This window comes from Diabrotica virgifera, chromosome 1 (genome assembly GCF_917563875.1).
Source record: "Diabrotica virgifera virgifera chromosome 1, PGI_DIABVI_V3a".
Lineage (NCBI taxonomy): Eukaryota > Metazoa > Arthropoda > Insecta > Coleoptera > Chrysomelidae > Diabrotica > Diabrotica virgifera.
The window spans coordinates 110316001-110339615 of record NC_065443.1 but is presented as its reverse complement, the minus strand read 5'-3'; the positions used below and the strand labels follow the sequence as shown (position 1 = coordinate 110339615).

The window sequence follows — 23615 nt, the reverse complement described above, 5'->3', positions numbered from 1 at the left end:
ACAAATTACATACATTCATCTTTTTATACCAATTAATTTAATTTAAATAACATTTTTTGGACACCCTGTATAAATAATTATATTAACAATTATATTATTGAATAGAGAATTACATACCCTTTCAAATGAGCTATTACATGCCCTTTATTCTTATTTAAAAAAATCAACGATTACGTCATCACGCCCAGATGGATGACGTGACTAGTATGATATGTATGCCAATAAATTGTAATTTAAAAATAAAAATCGACCTGTTTCGGTATTTTTCCTGAAAGTGTCCGGTTTGTGAAATAATGAATTTATGCGTTACTTTATGGACGCACTGTATATTGTTTCGCAATGACCCATTAAATTATTATAAATGCAATTAACCATTGACCATGTCATGAAAATGGCAATATAAAATTAATTTTTCAAATGTCAAACTTTAAAATTTGTTTTTGTTAACAAAAAAATAATTTAAATATCTATTATGAAATTCGTTACAAACAAAATCTGATATTTCAACTAAACGAAACAAAATACACAATAAAAGTGAATTATTAAACTCATTCAGGGACCCGTTCAGACAAAAGAGCCTACAACTGGTTTTTACCTGAGTGCGAGTGGAAGACTTGTAACGTGAAGCGATCGATATTATGTATCTAACTAGGTACTGTCTTTTCCGTAAAAATGTATATCTTGGCAACATCCTGTTGTTGCCAAAGTGATGTTTAAGCAATGTTTTTGACCTACGGGGGTCAAATTGTCGTTATAGTGTAAGGAATAAAATATATAAATAAATCGGATTACTGAAAATCCGACAACGGTGCCAAGCTTAAAGAAGTGTACTAAGCGAACATTCACGGATTATACCTAGAAAATGATAGCATTTCTAGGTGATGCCAAATGACTGCAACGTGAAAAGATGCCAATTTAATAGCGGGATGTATATATATATATATAAAACAGATGAAATAGAGAATGTGGAAAAATCCCCTTACGAACAATTCACACATCCACCATTTCGTAAGGGGATTTTTCCACATTCTCTATTTCATCTGTTTGATTTCGTACGAGTGGTCGTCAAACCATTAACCTTGGATCTTTTGATCACTGAGTGTGTTTCAAGGATCTACATCTCATGTTTTTATATATATATATATATATATATATATATATATATATACAGTGCTGTTTTTGTAACAATAAAGGTTCCGGTACGCAATGTTTCGGGGGGTCTGTGGAGGGTTCATAAAGGGGGTCTCTCCCCGGGAAAACTTTTTAAATTTAGCCTCAATAAGGGCGTTTTAAAGCTATTTGGGAGCAAGGAAAAAATTCAGGAATTTGTTAATAATTTGGTTGTTTTTTTAATTTTTTGTCCCAAAAGGTGCCGGTACGGCGTACCGGCGCGTACCGTCACAAAAACAGCACTGTATATATATATATATATATATATATATATATATATATATATATATATATAGCTGAAAATACTTAAAGCAGCAAGTAAAAATATTCAAAGAACTTACCAGTTCTAGTGCTTGTTCCTTGGGCATCCTCATAAATTTGGCAAGCGAGTGGATTTTTTGAGAAATGAAGAGTCTTTGGTCCCTAAGTAACATATACGTCTTTATCCAGATTTTCTTTTTCTCGTCCCGGATCCAGATGTGGGAAAATATCACAGGGCACATACCTTCTTGGATTACCAAGTACTGAAACAAAATATGTAGTTAGTATGTATATAGATCGATAGTGCTAAATTCTATATCTTGCTCTGAAATGATCTGAATTTGTACGTTAGGATTTCTCTTATCAAAAAAACAAATATGGGCCACAAATGTCCCTATAAAGTTAACTGGAAGCAAATAAAAAAGCAAAAGCAAAAAGACAGGCAACGCTAAAGATATATGAAGAGATAGTAAACAAATGCGCACATTTTGCAAAAATGCTTAGCAAACCGCCGAAATCTTGTGTTAGTGACAGCATGCAGTCAACGAAACAGTACAAAGTAAATCAGAATGTAAACCCGGAATGTAAAGATTAAGTTGGTGCAAAATGGGTCATCTTTAATTATAGTGGGAATAGAAACAATCCCACAAGACACTGTAAGTTTTTATATTTTTTAAGAATCCTGCAACAGCAGATTAAATCACAATGCTGAATATTTCAATGATAGTGATCTACGCAGGGAAAATACCCATTATCATTCATATTTTTCTTCAAAGTTTTATATACCTAGTGCAGTGCAGTGCTATTTTTTTATTGGAGTATGTCCCCGTAATTGGTTTTGTACCTTGTAATCACTATTTTTATATACAACACCAAATGTGTATGACATACAGTAGAGTAGATAGTAATAAGAAAGAAAAATATGTCCAATTAAATAGATGTTGCGGCTGATACTAAATATGGCTTGTATACAATGATGAGCACGCTAATAACCGGCAAAATAACGCGAAAGATGGAAACCATATTATGTTGTGAGATAAGAGATGAAACTAGTAGGTGCGAAATTTAGCGATACAAAGCTATAAATTTATATTATATTGATAGTTTCCCACCTTTTAGACGTATCGGACGAGTTTGGCAACTACCACTGTGATAGTGACCGTTTTACAGTTGATCCCAAACCCTTTTTTCGGTGCGTCATAGTTTGTCGAATTCGCTCTAACGCATTAAGCTCGAAGTGACAGAGAAAAACGTGCGTCCGTGATTATTATACATACAACTTCGAAAATTATGTATTCGTTGAGGGGTATTTCTATACTAAAGCGACTTATACTTGTAGATGTATAATTGGTTGACAATTAAAATACTCAAATTAATAACCAATCCATGATGCGAATACAGCTAATTTAAAACAAAGGTAATCTATCATGACAGTACTTTCGCAGCGGATAAAATTACAATTGTAATTTTAGGGTAGAAATTTGTCAACGACGTACCTAAATATAAATATTTTATGTCATTGGTATATTTGGACATTCTATGTTAAAATTTTATTTTTTCCTTAAAATATTTTAAATATTAATATTCTGACAAATAAACAACAGATTTTTGGTAAAGCTCTTTCTCAAAAAATTTTTCATTCGTTATAATTTATGATTTCTATCATCATACAGCCTTCTTCATCCAAAGTTGAATATAGGCCTCCCCTAATTTCTTCCAGTTCTGTCGGTCTTATAAGACTATTAACGCGTTGCCGCGACAAAAATATATGTTACGACGAAATGTAGTAATAATAAAAAATAGAAATTTGACAAGATGTTGATATGTCATATAAGGGGATGTAACGTGTTACATATTTCAAGAACATGTCCTCGGTTGCTCAGTAAAGGAAGAGATATGGGAGTGGTTTTTAACAGGGACGCCGCTAAAGTGTTGGCCGCCCGTGTGCAACTTAATATTTGCCGCCCCCCCTTTAACACTTTAGTCGTTTCAACAAAGGTATTAGTACAGTCGAACCTGCTTATTGGAATAGCCTTGGTGACAATCAAAGATATTCCTACAACCATGATATTTTAATAACCTATCATTGGTCGCTAATAGAAAGGTTTCGGTACCTCAAATGTCTATTCCTTAAACAGGGATATTTCTTTAAGCGGTATTCTAATAAGCGGGTTCGACTGTATTTAAAGAAATGTGCAGGAGACACATCGTAACCGTACCGGGTATAAATATGACAAATAATTGCTTTGATCTCGACGTTACTTTTAGACCTAGATCCCGCCTACCAAAAAAAATAGCAAGCTGAAAATTTGTTAATAATCTAATCTAATCGGACAAACTTTGATGTATGGGAACACTGGAACAGGGGAAGTTTTAATTGTGGAACAGGTTAGAAATGAAAGGAAAAAGTGGAAACGAAGAACATGTCAAATGACAGGAATCATGTTGGTTAGTAATAGCAGTCTGATTTTTGCAGGAGAGTTTAATGAAAGGGTAACAAATCAATTGGATGTTCTGTTCGACAAAATATATGGGACGCTTTCGTAATCTGACGTTATAAATTTTTAAACTGTTCCACAATTAAATCTTCCCCTGTTCCAGTGTTCCCGTACATCAAAGTTTGCACGACTAGACACCGTTAAGTTATTAACAAATTTTCAGCTTGCTATTAATCGATTTTTTTGCACGCGGGATCCAGGCCTATTTGAAATAGAGTAGTGTGCAAAAGAAACGAGCACACTACTATATATCAATTACAAACAAAATCGTTTATCAAAATCTTGTCTAAAATCATCAAATTCTCAATTTAGACTGAACTATAACCCATATATAACCATACATAAGCATAAAGGAACAATATTATACCAGAGCAATCATCGAGTAATACAAAAGATTTTTTTAAACCATCGATTAATAAAAAATACTTTTTTATTACTCAATGAGAGCAACTTAACAAGCACTTATCTAAATTCTTGGAAAGTATCCTATTGTCGTGTTGTACTCTCTTAACAAATCAAAAATGTTCAGAATGTTAAAAATTCGCATATGGACCACGTAGATAAAAATAATCTTTAAAGTCCAAAAACCTCCAGCCACTTTGAATTAAAAAGCATTCCCAGAACTACTTTATAATTACAGCTGCAAAAGGGCAGTTCATATAATAAATAACATTTTCTGGCATTTTTTTTTAGATTGTTTGGAATATTAGAGTTTATAGAAATATCTGAATCATTACTATTTGTTTTTTGAATTTATTTTCGTTTTAAAAAAATTTATCATCAGTGGACTGCTTTTGGCCGCCCCTATAATCGGCCGCCCGTGTGCGATGCACACTTTGCACACATGATAGCGGCGGCCCTGGTTTTTAACGGGATGTTATTAATATCCTCTTATTAGCTTAGAATAAAAAAAATTGAAAAATCAAATAAGAATATCAAATAAAAGGAAATATATTGGGCGCCACTGGTTTCCTTGTGGGAACCATAAATATACAATAATCTAAACGTAAAAGAAAAGATAGTTAAATCAAAAATTAAACAAAAACCTAGTCAATACAAAATATATAAAATACTTATGTTGTAGTGTAAATCTTTGTTGTACTTACGAAACAAGAGAAAGGGAAAAGACAATAATAAATAATATTTTGCAATGAATCAAACATTTTTTATTGAAACAAAATAAAATAAAATTAAAAGGAACTGCGATCTCTTGCGGTTTTACAAAGAGAGATCATATTTACCAAAAAGAAAATGTAAAGTTAACATAAAAAATAATACCCTGTATACTAGTCCTGTATCTTCTCTTGGTTGGTTCAAGGCAATTCCAAGGCACAGTTCACTTCACTAAATGTCACTTTACAAAGGAATAGATACATTAAAACTATATCAATGAATGGTTGTTTTCATAGTTTATAGAAAACTCAAATTCAACTACATCTTAATCTTCTTAGCAGCTCAAACGTAACTGCCTTTTCGATCTCTCAGACTCAATCCTCAGAAACCAAACGCCCCTTCCAAAATGATTCGATTTCCACATCGATAATCCTCAACGACCAATTACATACCTAAGACAATCACTTAATCAAAATCTTAACCAATAGGAGAATGCAAAATACGCTCTGGGTTAAACCTTCTGACGTAAACCAAAACAGCTCGTCCAATCACCAAAAGAATATACAAAACGGATCCCAGCAGATACTACCACCCACTCTTCCCATGAAAAGCACTGATTTAGCTGTCTTCACAACTAAGGCCCTAAGATAAACATTTTCCAGTCTCACAGTCGCCAAAAACACATTAGTGAAAGATTTATAGCTAAAGATCACTTTGGCGATACAACACACATCGAGACCCCTCAGATAAAAGAGATATAAATATCATGAGAATCGAGAACGAATTACGTAATACCATAAATTTGTGAGAATCGACAATTCTCTGAAACACAAACTTGGTTTTAACGAATTTAAAATAGAGGGTATAGCGAAAGTGTCAGCGATTCGAAAATACTAGTGACCTTCGCACCGTTACAGTCTTAAGCTTACTGCAACCAATTACAGCAAGCCTTTTGACGTCGTTTGTCCATCGTTTAGGTGGTCTACCTCTACTTCTCCTATCTTTTCGTGGTCTCCACACTGTAATTTTTTATGTCCACCTCCCGTCATTCGTTCTGGCTACATGGTCCGCCCAATTCCATTTCAGCTATTCTATTCGCCCTATGACATCTGTGACTCCTGTCCTTCTTCTAATTTCCTCGTTTCTAGCTCTGTCTTTGTGAGTCAGTTCAAGTAGTGACCGCTCCATTCTTCTTTGGCCCACTCTAAGTTTGGTTGCTGTGGCCTGGGTTAACGATAGTATTTCGGCGCCGTAAGTCATAACTGGAAGCACACATTGGTCGAAGGTCTTCTTTTTCAGATAATTTGACATGTTGCTCTTGAAGATGTCTGATAGAGCTCCATATGCGGCCCATGCTAATGCGACCAATGCTATTTCGCTAAAGTCGACTTTTGGATTTTCCCTTGGTACCAGGTTTGTCATGTATTGTGTCTTTCCAAAATTTATGTTTAAACCAACTTTATTACAGGCGGAATCTAACTCAGTAAGCATAGTTCTAATCTCTTTTAAGTTGTCTGTTATAAGAATTATATCGTCTGCGAGTCGTAGGTGGAAGAGCCTTTCGTCGTCGATATTTATTCCTTTGGAGTCCCACTCCAATTGTTTGACAGCATGTGCAATTAACTGCCGTAAAGAGTTTGGGAGATAACGTGTCTCTTTGTCTAGTTCCTCTTTTGATTTTTATAGATTTGGTATGCTTATGTAGACCGACGGTCATGGTTGCATTATTGTATAAGTTTGGAGTATCGATAATCTATACGACTTTCCTCCGGCGCTCTCAATATGCTGTTAATTTCTATCGTATCAAATGCTTTGCGAAAGTCTACGAAAGCTATGACCAATGGTCGGTTGTATACGATGAATTTTTCTAAATCCCTTTTATGCAGTGAAGGTGGTCGTTAGTGCCAAAGTTTTTCCTAAAACCTGCTTGATCTCTATGCTTTATACAGGGTGTTTCATTAATAATTGTCCATATAGCAACTGGAGAAATCTTAGCACAAAATACGAAGATTTAACCTAAAACACTTAAATAAAATGTGGTTCCTTACTGAGTTACAGGGTGTTTTATCTAAAATATTAAAAACTATTTTTGCTCCGCATTTTAAACCTATTCGACTTATCCTTTTCATACTTGGCAGAAAGTGCGACTACTAGACACCCTACTAAATTATAGTAAACAAACGTTTCTAGCTACTACCAGAGGCGTACGACAGGGGATGGTGAATGGTTGACCCTTCTCAAATTCTACGCCACTGGAGGAATTACTATTTTGGTGCCATTTTTAGATTCTCCAATACTTTCTACGTAAATAATATACTTTTCATTGGTAACGATAAAGTCATTAGTTTTTGAGATATTTGAAGTAAAATATGAAACGGCACAGTTATTTTGATTAATTTATGATATTGATTCATAATGATTAAAATTTAAAAATTATTTGTACCCACTACTTTAAAACTATTTGGCGTATCCTTATCATACTTAGCAGAAAGTGTAGGTACTGTACACCCTACTAAATTAATATAAATATACGTTTCTAGCTACTACCAGAGGCGTACGACAGGGGGAATTGACTGGTTGACCCTTCCCAAATTCTACGCCACTGACGAAATTGCTATTTTAGTGTAATTTTTTGATTTTGCAATACTTTTTATGTAAATAATATACTCTTCATTCGTAACGATAAAATTAATAGTTTTCGAGATATTTGAAATTAAAATTGAAGCGACACAATACACTGATCAAAATAACCGTGTCGTTCCATTTTTAACTTCAAATATCTCGAAAACTAATGACTTTATCGTTACGAATGAAGAGTATATTATTTTTATAGAAAGTACATATTGGAGAATCCAAAAATTGAACTAAAAAAGCAATTTCGCCAGTAGCGTAGAATTTGGAAAGGGTCAACCATTCTCCTTCCCCCGTCTACGCCTCTGGTAAGAGCCACAAACGTTTGTTTAACATAATTTAGTAGTTTGTACAGTACTTATACTTCCTGCCAAGTATGAAAAGGATACGTCGAATAGTTTTAAAATGCTGAGCAGAAAATTTTTTAAATTTTAAAATAAAACACCCTGTAACTCAGTAAGGAACCACATTTTATTTAAGGCTATGGGTACATAATTCGCAAATATTTTACTTGTATCCCTACTTTTTCTCTCTTTACACGGCAAATTACGTGTAGTAAAATTCACACTGGTATAGATATGTAAACATTACTAGAATGTCATTGTACTTGAAAATGTCATCATTAATTTAAAGAGATGGGTTTTGAATGTTCTTGGATAACTGTTATTTTTATAATTGCAAATTATTAATTCAGTTAATAAATGTTATAATTTTTTCACTAACTATGTATTCAGTGATTGTAATAATTTATTTGTACAACAGAGACTAATACTCAATCGAGAAAAGAGGAAAAGTGGTAAAGTGATTTTTTAATAATATATTGTTATGGAACGCTTACAATTTTGAACATCTTTAACAACAAAATACTTGGATCACAGAATATATTATCCTGATGTATTCTCTGCTTGGATCTTCCACAAATAATACACAATAAATAACTTTTTATTAAGTTCACGTCTTAAATCAATTATTTATCAAATACACTATATATCAATAATATTTAATCAATAACTCAACATATTCCCGATGCAATGTCAAATATTTAAAATTGTCACTGATTGTCAGTGTCTGACTATATTCGGCTAAGTGCGTTGTAAGACAAAGATAGATTTGGAAAATATTACCACGGCATTGTATTCATTTTTTTCGAATCCTGAAAAAAGCAATAAATATTTTTGAAAAATTTAAACGCAGAATGAAAGACTAGATTATTACAGAGGGCCGAAAGTCCCTTAGAATAAATAAAAAGTTTATTTTGAATGATATATTTGAAATTAAAAATCACACTAAATTTTCTCTTAGTTTTTCACCCCTGTAACTTATTAAAATAAACATTATAGAAGTTCTCAGGGACTTTCGACCCTCGCTAATAACGTAATCTTTCATTCTGCGTTAAAATTTTTCAAAAATACTTATTAGTTTTCTCAGGATTCGAAAAAAATGAACCCCCATTTGAATAGCATTGCAGCCGAAAATACGTACCGATCCTCTTAAGTGTTTTAGGTTAAATCTTCGTATTTTGTGGTAAGGTTTCTCCAGTTACTATATGGACAATTATTAATGAAACACCCTGTATAATAAGTTCTTAATTTATCCATACCTATAGCGTATTTTATTGAGAATCCAATTAATAGATGTAAAGTAAAACTCTAATAAAAAGTTGTTTCATGAATGAAACCGTTTTACAGTAGCAAACTTGTCGTTTAAATAAACAAACCAACTTTATTGAAAACAATTTTCCTTCTTCAACTTCCCGATTCCGCTTTGTTGATTGTTTGCATACATTTTCGCCTAATTTGTATTCCGACTTCGTCCAAGAATAATTTCGTACTTAACTAGCCATCAACAATTTGATTAATTATTTCATTATCCTTTCCCCATGCCCATTTTATCAGATCTATCTGGGGTAACCGGTCACGATTCATTTACTTGTATGGTAATTTATTTTCCATATTCGGGTAATCATATACTCGAACAATAAATCATTCACTGACATATCGAAGAGCGTTTTTATATAAAACTGTGCTATCTATTGAACCAAATTAACATTCAGTAAAATTCTATAAATCTGTAATTTTAGTACAATATGTGGTCCGGAACATTGTTTAAATAATCAAAATGTCAAAACATGAAGGAAAAATCGATTTTTTTCTTCGTTTTTTTGATTAAAATTTAAAAGTATTCACTTCCGAGAAAAGTTGCACAAAAATAAAAGTTGCGTAATTAAAATTCCTACAATATAAGATTGGTTAAAATTTTTTAAAAATGTTACCCTTGTTGCAAAATAGCAATAATTGCGAAAGAAACATAAAAAAAAACAAATATTCGCATTTTACGTTTTTTAACCATTTCTGTTACACTTAGGACCTTCATATTCCACAAAGAAAAACTATATAACATGATAAAACAATACTGTAAATTTCGTTAAGATCGGTTTAATAGATTTTGCAAAATAAATTTTGCAATCCAGCTTTCGCAAAAAAAATATTTTTTCAAAATGTTGCAAGACTGAAAATAAAGCAGATAGCAAGTTAATTTTTTTACAAATAGAAGAATACTGTACCTTTCATTTGCAATTTGCAAAATTAAAATCGGTTAACTACCACGGAGTCAGGAATTTTTTTAAATAAACATTATAGACCAAGAGGCAGCGCTGAAAAATCTATTTGAATTTACTAAAGCTAGATTTTTCACAATTGATTACTGTGAGTGTGTAGAGAAACATACTGCGGTCGGTCAAGTGAAATGTAGAACAGGGGTTACTGAGAGGGTATCAAAGTTGCTTTCCTACGAAGGTAATTATTTCCATTTACTAAGGCTGAAAATCAGTACACACATTCTAAATTAAATATAAATAAAAGTTATTATAGTCGGTCAGCTGTATGACGGGACAGAGCCGGTCGGTCGGCCCCAATAGTCGATTGAGGAAATGAAGCATTTTGGCTCGCAATTTTTTCGTCCAGCATGGATTTACTTGAAATTTTCACAGAAGGTAGGGAATAGTCCAAGGATCATTTTCTATATCATGCCGCTATCATTCGCTAAAACCTTGGGGGTGGTTGCCACCCCATCTCGGGGGGTGGGAATTTTTTATTACATTTTAACCATGTAATTCGATGTAAAAAGTGATTCTAAGAAAAAAATGTTTTTTACATTTTCTTCGTAAAACTTTTAACTCGAGTTATTCGCGCTTGAAAATAACAGTTTTTCGACGAAAAAATCGACTTTTTAAGAGGGTTTTTTGAGAATACCTCGAAAAATATGCATTTAATCAAAAAAACTGTGGATATCGAAATAGTATCTTTTAGTAACACAAACCCAATTCTTTTCCTATAATATCTTTAAGACGAATACAAACCGAGATACGGCATGTTAAAGGTTAGCTTTTTTCGTCAAATGCACAATTTGAAATATTCAAAGCCAAATAATGGGAAAAATTTGCATTTTTCGAGGAAAACTTAAATAATCTTTTTTCAAATATACAATTAGACCTTTCAAAAAATAATAATAAAAAGTCTATAGCATGAAAATTAAGCTACTTACAAAAAAATGTCGGTACCTGCTTTCCTCTACGAAAAAATCAGTGAAAACAACCCCCTAACTACCTTCCTAATTCAAAATTGGTCTTCACCTTTCTGTAGTTCCTTTTATATTTATATTGTCAATACACTCAAGGAGTTTGACCTATTTAAAATGCCTAATTGTGGAAAAATTGGAGTTTAAAGAAAAATTTATTTTAAAAGAATTTGGTTTGTGTTACTAAAAGATACAATTTTGATATCATCAGTTTTTTTGATTAAATGCATATTTTTCGAGATATTCTCAAAAAACCCTCTAAAAAAGTCGATTTTTCGTCGAAAAACTGTTATTTTTAAGCGTGAATAACTCGAAAAATATTAGTTTTACGAAGAAAATGTAAAAAACATTTTTTTCTTAGAATCACCTTCTCCATCGAATTACATGGTTAAAATGTAATAAAAAATTCCCACCCCCGAGATGGGGTGGCAACCACCCCCAAGGTTTTAGCGTATGATAGCGGCATGATATAGAAAATGATCCTTGGACTATTTCCTACCTTTTGTGAAAATTTCAAGTAAATCCATGCTGGACGAAAAAATTGCGAGCCAAAATGCTTAATTTCCTCAATCGACTATTGGCTCGACCGACCGGCTCTGTCCCGTCATACAGCTGACCGACTATAATAACTTTTATTTATATTTAATTTAGAATGTGTGTACTGATTTTCAGCCTTAGTAAATGGAAATAATTACCTTCGTAGGAAAGCAACTTTGATACCCTCTCAGTAACCCCTGTTCTACGTTTCGCTTGACCGACCGCAGTATGTTTCTCTACACACTCACAGTAATCAACTGTGAAAAATCTAGCTTTACTAAATTCAAATAGATTTTTCAGCGCTGCCTCTCCGTCTATTAATTTTTGGTGCTACACGCAGGACAGCGGTGTTCGATTCACACAAGTTGATTTCCACTAAAATTTCTTCCAATCTTTATCTAATATATTATTTTCTTACTCTATATTTTGTTGTATGTTCATATTTTAATTCCACAAAAATCAAACTAATTTGATTATTGTTTGTGAAAAATTGTTTAAACAATTGCATATGTTTAAAAATAATACACTTTTATTTTATAAATTAAAATATATATGAACAAAGAAAGTTTTTGCTAAAAAAGTGTTATTTCAAAGGTCAGAGTACGTGTTTTTATTTTGCAATAAACAGTTTTTTTTATTTATTTCGAAATGTACTAAAAATCAAAATTTATCAATCATTATCAAAGGTCATTGGAATGCCAAATCAGAGCGAACGTGTCCGTTGTCCTGCGCGTAGCACCAAAAATTAATGTTTATTTAAAACAATTCCTGACGCCGTGGTAGTTAACCGATTTTAATTTTGCAAATTGAAAATGAAAGGTACAGTATTCTTTTATATCTAAAAAAATCAACTTGCTGTCTGCTTTATTTTGAGTGCTGCAACATTTTGAAAAAATGAATTTTTTGCGAAAGCTGGATTGCAAAATTTATTTTGCGAAATTTATTAAACCGATCTTAAAAAAGTTACAGTATCGTTTTATCATATCATAAAGTTTTTCTGGGTGAAATATGAAGGCCCTATGTGTAGCATAAATGGTTGAAAAACGTAAAATTCGAATACTTGTTTTTTTATGGTTTTTTTTTCGAAATTATTGCTATTTTGCAACAAGGGTGACAATTTTTAAAATTTTGAGTTAATCCTATATTGTAGGAAATTTAATTACGCCACTTTTATGTCAGTGCAACTTTTCTCGAAAATGAATCCTTTTAAAGTTATAATAAAAAAAAGAAAAAATCGAATTTTTCCTTCATTTTTTGGCATTTTGATTATTTAAGCAATATTCCGGACCTTTTTGAGTGGGAGGATAACTCAAATATTATTATATGAGTTATTTTCAAGCAATTTCTGCAAAAAAATATGAGTCACCTCTCAACATCCGAATGTTCTAATATTTTTACAGATGCGTCCTGGTCTAGATGGGATTATTCAGAAAATTGTGCGCGTTGCTCATGTGAATGCTTAAAATTCTGATTAAAAATTATTTACAGTTACGAAATTTTTTATTACGTACCATATGCCCAATGGCGATAAGAACAAAAAACAGTCCAAAAGGCTCATAATCTTTAATTACTTATCCTCTTCGTTCCCACTGCACATAGGGCATCTACCGTCATTCGTAAAATTATTTACAGTTACGAAATTTTTTATTACGTACCATATGCCCAATGGCGATAAGAACAAAAAACAGTCCAAAAGGCTCATAATCTTTAATTACTTATCCTCTTCGTTCCCACTGCACATAGGGCATCTACCGTCATTCTTGCCTCTTGTGCTTTTTCTCTGACTTGCTTCCAAGTTTTTTCATAAGCCTGAGTTTGTGATACGGTTGGTCCAAAATATTCTTAGAATTGTTCTTAAGCATTTACTAATGAAGGAATTTACCTTTCCAGTGTTGTGTTTTGTTATTCTTTAAGTTTGTGATCCGTATAATAGTACTGCCTTTCCATTACTATTGAAGATTTTTTACTTTGGTGTCCAGTTTTATCTCATTAGATTTCCATATTTTACTTTACATATAGTATGCTGCCTGTGCTTTGCCAATTCGTGTTTGAATATCCTCCTCTGCTCCTCCTGTCGTGTTCAGTATGCTTCCTAGATAATTGACTCCTTCCACTGAGTTCAGCTCTTGGTTTTCTACTCCATGGACCCTCATGGTTTCTATTCTATATTGAAAATTCCATGGATTGACCACGTTAGAAATGAATGAGTTTTAAGGCGTATGAACGTGAACTCACAGAAATTGTCAAGAAACGTAAAACATCTTATCTTGGACACATATTTAGACACAACAGGTATAACTTCCTTCAACTTATTATAGAAGGGAAAATAGAAAAAAGACGCGGCCCGGGTAGACGACAAATGACCTGTCTGCGGAACATCAAAGAATGGACAGGATGAGGCTTTTAAAAAGTCTAATAAGAAAAGCCCAAAATAGAGAATACTTTGTAGAAGTCATCGCCAACCTTCGCTAAGAAGACAGCACCCAAAGAAGAAGAAGAAGAAGAAGAAGAAGAAGAAGAAGATTTTCTATTTCATGCTCATTTCTCTCGGTGTTTTTTTAATAGCATGGACTAGATGTCAATCAGCCAGTCACAACACTCTCGGTGTGTTAATCTCCATTACTTATTCATGTTTATCTCCCATACCCTTTTTTTTAACTTTGGCTAATTTCTCACTTTTTTCTGCATGCTCTATCTCTTTGCTGAAAGTAGGCATACATCATCTGCGTATTCAAGATCTTTTAATTATTTAAAGGTATTCCAGTGTATCCCAGTTTTACCGTTGCTGCTATTTCTCATGAGCCAGTCCGTGACAATAATAAACAGAGTGAGAGACAGTATACAACCCTGTTTTACACCGCTCTTAATGTCGATTGTTTCTGTTAAATCATTCGGTCACGATTCATTTACTTGTATGGTAATTTGTTTTTCATATTAGTGTAATCACATATCACATACTCGAACAATAAATCATTCACAGACATATCGAAAAGCGTTAGGTAGTAAAAATAGGTAATTTTAGAATATATGCAGACAGGATTAGTTCAGAATATTTCCCTTGCTGGTCATGTGAATGCTTGAAAAGCTGATCAAAAATTGAATTTTTTATTACGTACTAGATGCCCCGGGATAATAAGATCAAAATACAGCATTTAGCAGAAAGGGTATTATAATATTAAGACCTACATTTGAAGTCCATTAATTACCGTCAGAGCCTATTGCATTTTATAATGTATTGTAGTTTTGGAAACTGCCGCACGAAAAATGTCTGCAGATGAACGATCAAATAATCTTCTCATGTCTTTCAGCCACGAGTTCTGACGTCTTTCTACTGATAGTCCAGGGTGCATCTGTTTTGAGATGGACGTTAACCCAAAGGTCCGGTTTGGGTCACCGGAGAGGTGACCCAAATTTTTTTGCAGAAATTGCTTGAAAATAACTCAAATAATAATATTTGAGTTATCCTCCCTCTCAAAAAGGTCCGGAACATTGTTTAAATAATCAAAATGTCATAAAATGAAGGAAAAATTCGATTTTTTTCTTCGTTTTTTGATTATAACTTTAAAAATATTCATTTCTGAGAAAAGTTGCACTGACATAAAAGTTGCGTAATTAAATTTCCTATAATATAAAATTGCTTAAAAATTTAAAAAATAGTCACCCTTGTTTCAAAATAGCACTAATTGCGAAAAAAACCATACAAAACAAGTATTCGCATTTTACGTTTTTCAACCATTTATGTTACACTTAGGATCTTCATTTTTTACCCAGAAAAACTTTATTATATAGTTAAACAACACTGTAAATTTCATTAAGATCGGTTTAATAGATTTTGCAAAATAAATTTTGCAATCCAGCTTTCGCAAAAAAAATTCATTTTTTTTTAATGTTGCAGGACTGAAAATAAAGCAGATAGCAAGTTGAATTTTTTTGCTTACAGAAGTGTACTGTACCTTTCATTTGCAATTTGCAAAATTAAAATCGATTAATTACCACGTCGTCGGGATTTTTAAATAAACATTAATTTTTGGTGCTACCAAAGCATATCTTTCTTAAATTTCACCCATCGCCAGGGTTTATTATATAACACGCCAATGTAAGGCTTTTAGTCGGAATTTTAAGGGTTTTAACCATGTATTTTTGGGGGCTTAGCATGTAGAGCTTGTGAGTATAACCTAATTTTTTATCTTGGTCAACCTTTATATTTTTTAGTCTTGTCTTCACTAATTATTATGGTTATACTTATTTTAGGCTTAGAACACTGATGATGCTCTCTTTAGAGCGAAAACGTTCTGTTTTTTAACGAGGCCTTTTATTGGGGCTTTAAATAAATATACCTCTTACACAGAAGATCTTTTTCTTCAATTTTTTTTTAAACACAATGTGTTAAAAAATAACAGATCTAACAATGTGAGTCGTAGACCCTGTTATATAAATTACTCTTTCATTGTGAGCTTACCAAAGTTGATTGATTTCCTATAACTTTCGTATAACTAAGTTAGAATGCTATGCACATAATATGTTTGCCTAAACTTAATTCATTACTATGTGATACGTAATGGCAAAGTATAACCACAAGTCAATTCGTAAGTTCTTCAAGATTGGACTAAATAATTTAATATCTAATATTAAAGTAGGAGTCTTGTGTACTGACTCAAAACTTTTAACAGCTTGTTAGTAACCTCAGTGTATTGCACACCAGTGTATTTGGAGCAAAGTTCACCGTGTCCACCCGAGAAAAACCAATTCTAAACTACAATAACTTCCGACTAAAAAATAATTTCAATTTGTAACGACGCTCAACTCTTTAAATATCCGCTTTTGTGTAAAATGTTAACTAGATTAAAAAAGTTTATTGTGAAAAATGGAAACTTTCATTACCACCAACTGTACCAGAGAGAAATTACATTTTAAATTAAATTTGAAATTTTAATATTAAGGCAATATCGTGTCGTTAAAGACCATTAAGTTTTTTTCGTTCTTCAATGTTTGGATATTAGTTCCAGTGTCGAATTCAGCCACACCGGCGTGAAATACTCTCAATATTTTGACAAAACCTGAGAATATTTGAGCGCAAAATACCTAGTAAGAAAGATACACACACCCAAACGTATATGGAATCACCATGTATTTCAATTTATTTCTTTTGAAAAAACTTGTTATTGTTGCGAAGAATAAAGGTTTTTATTGAAAATAAACAAATCGATAAGACAATCAAATAGTACAGCTCGGTATGGTATTTTGCTTGAGTTGCAAATTAAACGAAAATAAATAAACTAACTTTTGCGTCCAAAAACGAAAATATGCCTTATGTGGGGTTATAGAACTTACAACGGAGAAAGATATTGGTCTTGTGGAGAAAGTAATGTTCTCAGAGGGACATAGCTGTACAGCTAGGCGTAACACAGGGCGTTCTATCCAAAATCTATTCTAGGTAACAGAAACTAGGAAAGCATAAAATTAAAGCAAGGGAAAGTCGCCAAAAAGTAATAACGGCTCGCCACGATCGTTTAATTATCCAATCAGCTGGAAAACACCCAACCATTTCTCACTTGCAGCTCCAAAGGCAGCTTTTGGAAGCTACAGGTGTAACTTTTTCAGTTGGAACGATAAGAAAAAGGGTTCGTACCATGAAGTATACAGCAGGAGACAGTTACGAGTTCCCGAGTTATCCAGGCAGCACAAGATTGGTCGCCTAAATTGGTGTCTTCACCACCAAAACTGGAACACTGGGAATTGATAAAATGTGCTACATATTTTCAGAAAAGTCAGGATTGGTGTAAAATCAGATGACCCACGAAATCGTGTACTTAGAGGTCGAAAAGACAAGCAAGAACGAAAACTGTCAGATCTGTTCACAAACATACAAGGGGAAGTATAATGTTCTGGAGATGAATTCTTCTTCTTCTTCTTCTTTTGGCATCATAGCCCTGGATGGGTCTTTGCCGGTCTGGCTATGTCCTTCCATTCAGATCTCTCTTGGGCCCTTTTCCTCCATTGTCTTATATTCATGGTTTTCAGGTCGTCTTCCACGTCATCCAACCATCTCGTCCTGGGCCTTCCCTTTTTCCGCCTTCCTACCGGCTTCCACTGTAACATCTTTGTCGTCTTCGTGTCTTCTTGTCGCTGAACATGTCCCAGCCATGACAGTCTTTGACTTTTCACAAATCTTACAATGTCATACCTTTCATTCAGATCATTAACCTCGTCATTTCTCCTGATTCTCCATGTGCTTCTTCGTCTTGCACCGGGCCATATACTTTTCTCAGTATCTTTCTCTCGAATATCCTGAGTTGGACTTCATCTTTTTTAGTCATTACCCAGGTTTCACAACCATAGGTTATTACGGGTCTAATCAAGGTTCTGTAGATAGTCATTTTGGTTCTTTTGTCTAATAATTTCGACGTCATCAGTCTTTTATTAGCATAGTATGTACGATTTCCACTGGAAATACGTGCATTAATTTCGCTATTTACGGAATTCTTCTGATTGATTTCTGTGCCCAGATATGTGAAGGCATCCACACGTTCAATACTATAGTTGTCTATTGTTATATTATTTTCATTCTCAGGAGTTCTTTTGATGGTCATGTATTTAGTTTTTGTTTCGTTTATTTTAAGCCCTCTTTTTTGTGCTTCAGGATCAATTTCCTTAAACGTTTCCCTTAGTCGTGTCTTGCTTCTACTAATAATGGCGACATCGTCTGCATATGCGGTAATTTGTACTGTTTTGGTGTTTATATGGCCAATTACATTGGTTTTTCTTATGACTGCTTCAAGAACTAGGTTGAACAGCATGGTTGAAAGTGCGTCTCCCTGTCTCACCCCCTGTAGGTGTGTAAAGGGGTAGTGAAGCGCAATACATGATGCCGTATCCTGTTAGCATCACTCAGCCTCTCCTACTCAATTCCTAGCTTCACCTCCAAGTTGGTACACACCGCTAACCTGAGCAACTCCACTGGACATTGGGTAAACAACCCCAGTGGAAGGTGGGGTCAGGGCTGACGAAGAAAGGAGCCTTGGTCCTCCGATGAATAGGGGGTTGAGCGAAGGGCTAACAACCCTTCCCTGTAAAACTTAATTGTTGCGAATACAATGGCTAATGAAACGAACGGACGGATCTCACAACGACGAATTCAGCAAAAAAAATGGACATGATTATGGATTTAAAATTTGGAACCTGAAATGTGCGAACACTCTTAAAGGCAGGAGCTATGATAAGTATGGCAGAAGAAATTGAAAAATACGGAGTTGAAATATGTATTGGCACTGCAGGAAATCAGATGGAAGAGCCAGGGAGAAATTCTGGAGATGAATTGCGATCCCTAAAAAAACTCCTTTAATTTTCATCCAATCAACTTTAACTGCGCACAGGTATGTTTATAACCAGTAGTTAGGCTCTGGAGAGATGCAACAGGAGAAAATTTAATTTTTATGCATGATAATGGACCTCCACATACCATTAGAGTGACTAGAGACATCATTGAAGCAGAAGGCATCACTTGTTTGGAGTGGACTGCTTGCTCACTCGAGTTTAACCCTTGTAGCAGATGGATTTCTACTACAATGTTTTATAAAAAAAAATATCCGTTAATTTTATATCCAATCCCAAGAAAAATATCTATTTTTCTAATATTTTGGCGAGTTTATATATCTTTAAAATTTCCTAAGCCGCTCCTGTTCGAAATATTTCAAAGTATTTCACGACAGTAAAAACGGTAGGAAATTTCCTATTTATTTGTGTAGCATTTACTAACTACGTAGATAGTTATTTTGAAAACATTCATTATTCTAGAATGAATCCTCTAAAAGGTTTGGTATTTTTCCTTTAAGTTTTGAGCGCTAGAAACCCTATGATATCATTGGTCTGAATTTTGAAAGATCGTCGAGTTCTCTCCGCCGATTGGTCAAATGTCAAACCGAAAGAATGATCGGCTTGAAGCGTAGGAGAATTTTCTAAAGGTTAGGCACGCCACCGAAAATAAGATTAGTTCCAAAAACATGTCTGAAGAGTAAACATCTTTTTGTGTGGAACTCAACTAACAGACTCGTAGAAAGTCGCACTTTGCCGGCAAAAATGTTTTCTTCTTGTGGTAGAAGAACTGATGGATTTATAACATGTCAAGGAATATTATTACAATAGTTTCACAACATTTTACATGGATATATTCTTGTGAAACACTATTGTTATGCAGTTTGGTTTGCAGGCGGTAAAAAAAAAGTGCGTGGTTCCTGGTTCCTGTTTTATGATGTTATAGTAACATTCCTGTATTGAAGATGATATTTGATTTGGTATCAATTTTATCCTGTTTCCAGTTTTGTAATGATTTGGATTTGAATGTCTTCCCTCCCCCAATCTCGAATGGAAAATTTTGAAGTTCCAAATGTGACATGTGACATGGATTTTTGTTTTAACAAGGTATGGATAATGTTTATTTTAAATAATTCACAAGTGGATATTAATGGTAAAGGTTTTACATAATTAAATATTTTGTTTTCAACATGGATTTTATTGTAAAGTAAATTTAATGGCAGTGACTTTTGACAGCCATGTCAAATTTTTGTTTTGGTACACTGCTAAAAATAAATAAGGTTAAAAATTGTAAAATCATGTATTTTGTTATTATTATTCATTTCTTGTTTGAGAATGTGTTTATTCTCAAAATAAAAATAAAAAGGTATAAAGGTTTAAATAAACATTATGAAATGTACACATCTTTATTTTTGTAACCTCTTTCTTTAAAAAAATTATTAACCAGATAACTAATACAAGTGAATTAAGTTTTAGAACAGAAGAAAATATAATGGCATAGAAGCCAATAATGATAAATAAGTAGCCCAGTATAACCCCAACGAGGAATCTACGATGAATGTCCCCCAGTTGCTTTCCAGTAAGTACTCGATATGAGAATTTGAGGATTTTTCAAACGGCGTCCCAATTAGTTTAAATAGTAGGAAAGTCCTCAAGTCTGTGTAAGTATCCTTTGCTTATTTGGTTATGTAGTTAGTCATCTTTAAACCCTCCTACCCCTCCCAACGAACCTACGACCTGCCAACGCACAAAAAATGAGCTGCCGTCTTGCAATGAAGGTTTGCGTGTCTGTTCCTTCTACTACCCCCATTCTGACCCCCCAGTATCTCTATAGTTAGTTCTTTCCTTGTCCCCATAGAGCAGACAGGTAAAACGCTTCACCCTATATAGAGTATTTGTGGGATATGATTAAAAGAAAAATTAGAGCTCGCCGGGATAATCCACAAAACACCGCTCGGCTAGTATAAGCTGCTTTTGAAGAATAGAGCAACCTACCATAACAAAATGTTGAAATTTGATTAGGAGCGTGCCCACGCAAACTGAAGCTTGAATAGGACTAGAGGTGATAACACTGATTACAAAAAAAAAATAAAAAAAATAAAAACAATTTAAACATTATTAATTTTACATTGAAATTTTTTATTCTATTGACTTTATAAAACAACTAGTTTTGTTTGTTAAATACTTTATTGTTTTATTTAATTGTTACGTATTTGTTATTAATGCCTGGTTACACCAACAGATCTTAAGCTCCAGCTTAGCTAAGCTCTACTTATAGATAGGGCCTCCTTGAGTATCACTTACGTTGCACCATAATTTTAGATTCTTATCTTATTATCAATTATATCTATTATTATATTATGGTATTCTCTTGTAATACATTATATTAATTCTTATGATATTCTCGACTTAAGCTTAAAATCTGTTGGTGCAACCGGGCATAAATTACTTTAATAGTTATTTATGATATAAGTGTTAAAAGTACACGTTTAAGGTACGCATGTGAAAGTATGCAGAATGAGCGATATCCAGTTCTGCAATTCACATGAGTGCCTTAAAAATGTACTTTTTAACACGCATATCATACAATATTTTTTCTACGAGGGTGCAAAAATGTCTACTTTCGCGCACGCATTTTAGTTTAGAAAGTTTCACTTTTCCGCACGCGTGTTACTTTTCCGCACGCGGTTTTTACTTTTCCGCACGCGTGTTAATTTAGATATGTTAATATTATAATACATGTAATTATAATACATGCCTTAAAGTAATTATAATACATGCAATATACTAATATTTAGATATTATTTACTAATTTATTTCAAATATATCTTATTGTGTTCCTGTTTTAATGAAATTAACGCGACAATTCGATGAAATAAAATTATTTTGACATAATATTCGAAAGTCAAATCGGTAGACAATAACAGTCGTTTTGAATCATCGACATAGAAACCAAGATCGTCGTCATGCTAACTAATTATATTGAAAGTTTGGTTTTGACAACCTTGTCAAAGAATTAATTTGTGCATGTATTTTCATATTAATTAAATTAATTGATTATAGTGGAGTCAATGAAGGTTTTCACCTCCGATTTCGTTGAACCTTCATCGATTTTCATGAAAATTGGTAAGTATGTAGAGGATACCTCAAGAAACAAAGGTGACATGGTGCCAACTTGCGCTTTTACCCTGGGGGTGGATGCCACCCCTTCTCGGGGGTCGAAATTATTTTATTAAAAATAATACCACTTATCGATAGAGGGACAAATTATAAGTAAAATTTGTTATATAAAGTTATTTCAATAAATCAATAGTTTTTGAGTTATTAAAGATCAAAAGTTTTGATTTTTCCTGAAAAAAATCCATGTTTTAAAGCAGTTTTTCATAAATAACTCAAAAACCATAAGTTTCTTCAAAAAAGTTGTTATTACCAAAATCGAAGATAATATAAAAATAAATAAGCTCCTTATTCGAAAAATCCTTTATTACATATACAAAGTGAGTTATATTCAATTGAATGTATATTTTTTTTCCGCGAGTACTCAAATCTTAGTATTCAAGCTTAAATAACAGGAAAACGATGCACTTTGTTAAATATAGATATTAAACATTTTAATAAAGTACTTAAAGGTAACTATCAAAAAGCTATAAAAGAAGTCGATAGCATCAAAATTAAGCAAGTTATAATGGAAATAAGAGGACCCTTTCAGATTTTTTAGGGAAGAATGAAAAATGAAACATACGTCATTTCCACAAAAATTAAAATTTATAGTAACCCATTTAAAAATTTATTTATTTTAACATGAGTAATAACTTCTACAATTTTGAACGGTTTAGAATGCATATTTTTGAAAAAAAATACGATTAAAAAAAATTAGAATTTTTCAAATTTTCGTGAATTTCATTTTCTTTTGATAATAACTCCAAAAATACTCGATATAGTTAAAAAATGGTAGAGAACAAAATTTTAGTTTAAACTTTATTTGAGCTTTTTCTTTTTTTAATATTTTTTTACGACAAAAAATAACCGAGATAGAAACATTTAAAACCTAAATTTTACTGCGAGAACCATGTAACCGGGGCCATTTCACCTTGTATGAAAAAAAAAATAAAGGATTTAGAAAATTATGTTTAATACAGTGTTATAGAACTTTTACTTAGCTTTGTAATGGTTTTTGGATAAATCTCATATTTCAAAATTTAACGGAGTTATTTTAAAAAAACCAATAACATTTTCTTTGAAAAAATTTTATAGCGGAGATTTTGTATGTATACAGGTTGTGGGAAGTCCAATTAGTCGTTTGTTGTAGGAGATACGAAAAAAGTTTATTTAGGTGAGATTGGGGCATAGATAATATCAGAATTTAAATACATTTCCAAATATACAGGGCCACCCATATTGACAGGGTGAAACAAAATTTTCTTTTGTTTAATGGAACACCCTGTATATTTTAACATTTTTGGATTCTCCTCTATGTTTTATTTCTTAAAATATCAGGTTTTGTGATGTTATACGAAG

The 23615-nt window shown here is 32.9% G+C and overlaps 1 protein-coding gene across 1 annotated transcript in view; it reads right to left on the bottom strand.

Moving 5' to 3' along the window:
* Nucleotides 1-503: 503 nt before the first annotated feature.
* Nucleotides 504-23615, bottom strand: part of LOC114324272 (growth factor receptor-bound protein 10-like) — a 616793-nt gene continuing 593681 nt past the window's right edge. Inside the window, exons 6-7 of the mRNA XM_050660652.1 lie at nt 1477-1694; nt 504-507 (exon numbers count right to left, since the gene is read on the bottom strand). Of these exons, the coding sequence (XP_050516609.1) occupies nt 504-507; nt 1477-1694 (222 nt within the window). The remainder of the gene's footprint in view (nt 508-1476; nt 1695-23615) is intronic.